At 44.1% G+C, this 2985-nt stretch overlaps 1 protein-coding gene across 1 annotated transcript; it reads right to left on the bottom strand.

Moving 5' to 3' along the window:
- Positions 1 to 998: 998 nt before the first annotated feature.
- LOC133874535 (ATP synthase subunit delta, chloroplastic) lies at positions 999 to 1891 on the bottom strand. Its single transcript, XM_062312381.1, has one exon. The coding sequence runs from the start codon at positions 1786 to 1788 to the stop codon at positions 1048 to 1050; it is 741 nt and encodes a 246-aa protein (XP_062168365.1). The 5' UTR covers positions 1789 to 1891; the 3' UTR covers positions 999 to 1047.
- Positions 1892 to 2985: the final 1094 nt, after the last annotated feature.

Genomic DNA, 2985 nt, shown 5'->3' with positions numbered 1-2985 from the left:
TTGGGTGGTTCGGGCAGCCCAAGTGGCAGATCTACGTCCAGGCACTCGAACCCCCCAAACTCCTCTCTTATTTCTTGTCCCGAGTTCAAGAAATTCGAACAAAAATTTGGAAGAGACCAATCCTTATAAAATAAACGTAGAGTAGCATTTATTTTTTTTATTTTTTTGTTGGTGAGTGACCAAATTTTTTTTTTTTTTTTTCTCACTCCTTATGGAATGCATTCTCTTTAAAATTCATAATAAATACAGAATAAAATAAAATTTGAACTCTTCAACATTTACTTTGATACTATAAAAAATTATTTTCCATGCTTCATTTATTTTGACGTAAAATATTTTTCGTCGTAAAATATTTTTGTCGAAATTATTTTTTTTAAAAAAATAATTTTTCTGAAAATATTTTTTCGCGTTTGGTTCTTACGAAAAAATCACTAGCGGTGTAGAATGGAATCTGATGACAAGAATATGTCTAGTACGGCTAGATTCTAGCAAAAATTTTCAGATTCTAGCCATACTGGTCAAATTCCTGCCAAAATGGTCGAAATCTGGTCCGCTGGATTCTTGTAATAAAATATTCGGAGATCTTCGGTGCTAGAGGCGAGTTATCAACAAACTCCAGTGCCCGGCGATAGAGAATTTTCATAAACATGCGTGCAAGAATGAAAAGTTTAAATCCAGAAAACGATTTACATTTTTTAAAAATTAAATAGGTTTTTATGGTCAAACTGAAAATAATTTCCATTTGCCATTATTTTTACTCCTACCAAACACCAAAAAATGCCAAAAACATTTTATGCCAAACAAATAGAACATTATTCTAAAAATCTAAAATGACCAAAAACATTAAATTCAATTATTTATTAGTTCAATAATCCGAGCAACATTTTCCCAAAATTGAAAGAGAATCAATCATAGAACATTAAGAAGGTTTTACACACTTCATATAACTAGACAAAAGAGAAATTAAATGACAGACAATAATCCTCACCTCCCCCCCCCCCCCCCCCCCCCCCCCCAAAAAAAAAAACAAAAAAACAAAAACAAAAATCATACACTAAGTTCAATATCGCCCAAGTCAATCTGAGCAGCAATTTCCTCAAGCTGCTTCCTGACGCTCATATCAATCAGCTTGGAACCGGCGCTCCCGTACCTAATGGTGAACCCGGCCACCAAGCTGGGGTCGATCTCAGTCTTGATCCTCACATTCTTAGCCCCAGTCAGCTTCTGCACCTGCTTGGCGATCTGGGCCAAGTGCTGTGACTCCAGCTTCACCACCGAGCTAACCACCGCCAGCTCCGTGTCGGTGAGCCTGTTGTGCACCACCTCGAATTCCTTCACGATCTCGTTGATCAGGTCGATCCTCCGGGAGTCCACCAGGATATTGAGGAAGTTGGTCGTGTGGGGCAGGAGGCCCCCCGAGGCCGCAATTTCGTCGAGCGTCTTGCGCTTCTGGTCCACGTCGATGGTGGGGTTCACGAAGTAGCCGAACACCCCTGGGTCGGAGAAGAACTTCTCGATCTTCTCCACGTCGCCACTGGTGGCGTCAAGGGTGTTGTTAGCCTTGGCCAAGTCGGCGAGCGCCACGGCGTAGCTGGTGGCTGCTGCAGAGGCCATTCTGGGGCCACCGCTACAGTTTGTGGCGGCGAATCTGAGTCTGAGGGATGGGAATGCGGTGGAGAAGGAGAGGCTGTGAATGGGTTTGTGGGTTCTGATTGGAATTGGGGTTCGAGCGGACGGTGGGGATTTGGTGGATTGGAGGGAGATGGGGGTGTGTTGGAGGGCGGCCATGGCTGGTTGGTTGGCTGCTGGTGGTGGTGATTTGGGTGAGGAGGTTGGGGTGGAGGTGGAATGGGGGGGTTTTGGTGTGGAAATTGACGGATGGTATAGTGAGGGGTTGCATGATCGACGGTGGAGAAAGGATGGGATTGTGTCTTATTGTTTGGAGTACCGTTGGCCTCTTATCTACAAAAGATAAGGAGTTAAAACGTGGAAGCATACAATTTGTTGTGGGAATTTTGAATTAAGCACAGCCTTATAGTTTTTTTTTTTTTTTTTTGGCCAAAAAGTGTGAGGGTAGTCTTGACTCTTGGCATCATCCTATTACCTGGACATTGAACAAAAATGATTTATTATCAGCTTCAGGCTTATAATACCCTTTTATGGATAAAACCTGTTAGGGAGAATATTGGCCTCCTTTGGGTACTAGGCCCAACCTGAACACCAGGCTCATTGGGTATATCCAATCAGATCAAAACGGTTCAAGAGAAATTGATCTATCCAAGCCCATCAGGATCATTAGGGACCAACCGGTTCAACCGACCCGATTACCCGATTCGGGTACCTAGTGACACCTACGCCCACATATATTTCAAGATTACCCGGGATCTAAGGGATACAACGCACGATACAAAACTAGATCGTGTGCCCGAAGCTTCACCAATGACATGTCACCCATAAAGGATCGTGCGCCAGAGATAAGTGGTCGTGGAACCCGAAATATCCACGCGCCTGAAGCCGCGTTTTCTTCAACTACCAATTCCCACATATACTGAGAACTATCTGAATTGCTTCTTAATCTCTATAAATACCAGGATCTCTTCAAAAGTTGGGATACACCCTTGATCTCATTAACATTACTCTGAGCATTTACTCTCAAATATGAGTGAGCAAATCTCCGCAGAACCAGCCCAACCCCGCAGAGCTTAAAACCCGCACCCATGGTGTAGGTCACGGGGCCTTATTTTGGCTCCCCACGCGGTGCGGGGTGGGTTGCGGGGGGGAGGCCCTTGAAATTTCTCGGGTCCCCGCCTCCGCCCCGCAGGTTTTGAAAAAAAAAAAAACAAACAGCACTCAGGAGGCCAGGCCTGTAGGCTAAAGCAGCCACTGCCAGCTTACAACCCTTTGGGCTTTGGCCCCTTTCAATTTTTCTGACTTTTCTATCCTTCTAAGTTCTAACAATCTAACCTAACCCTAAGTTCTAACTTC

The sequence above is a fragment of the Alnus glutinosa genome, chromosome 8 (assembly GCF_958979055.1).
Source record: "Alnus glutinosa chromosome 8, dhAlnGlut1.1, whole genome shotgun sequence".
NCBI lineage: Eukaryota > Viridiplantae > Streptophyta > Magnoliopsida > Fagales > Betulaceae > Alnus > Alnus glutinosa.
This window is presented reverse-complemented; position numbering and strand designations above follow the sequence as displayed.

Bases quoted from the DNA above. Each gene is read 5' to 3' on its own strand.
- LOC133874535 (XM_062312381.1), bottom strand. From the start codon at position 1,788: ATGGCCGCCCTCCAACACACCCCCATCTCCCTCCAATCCACCAAATCC.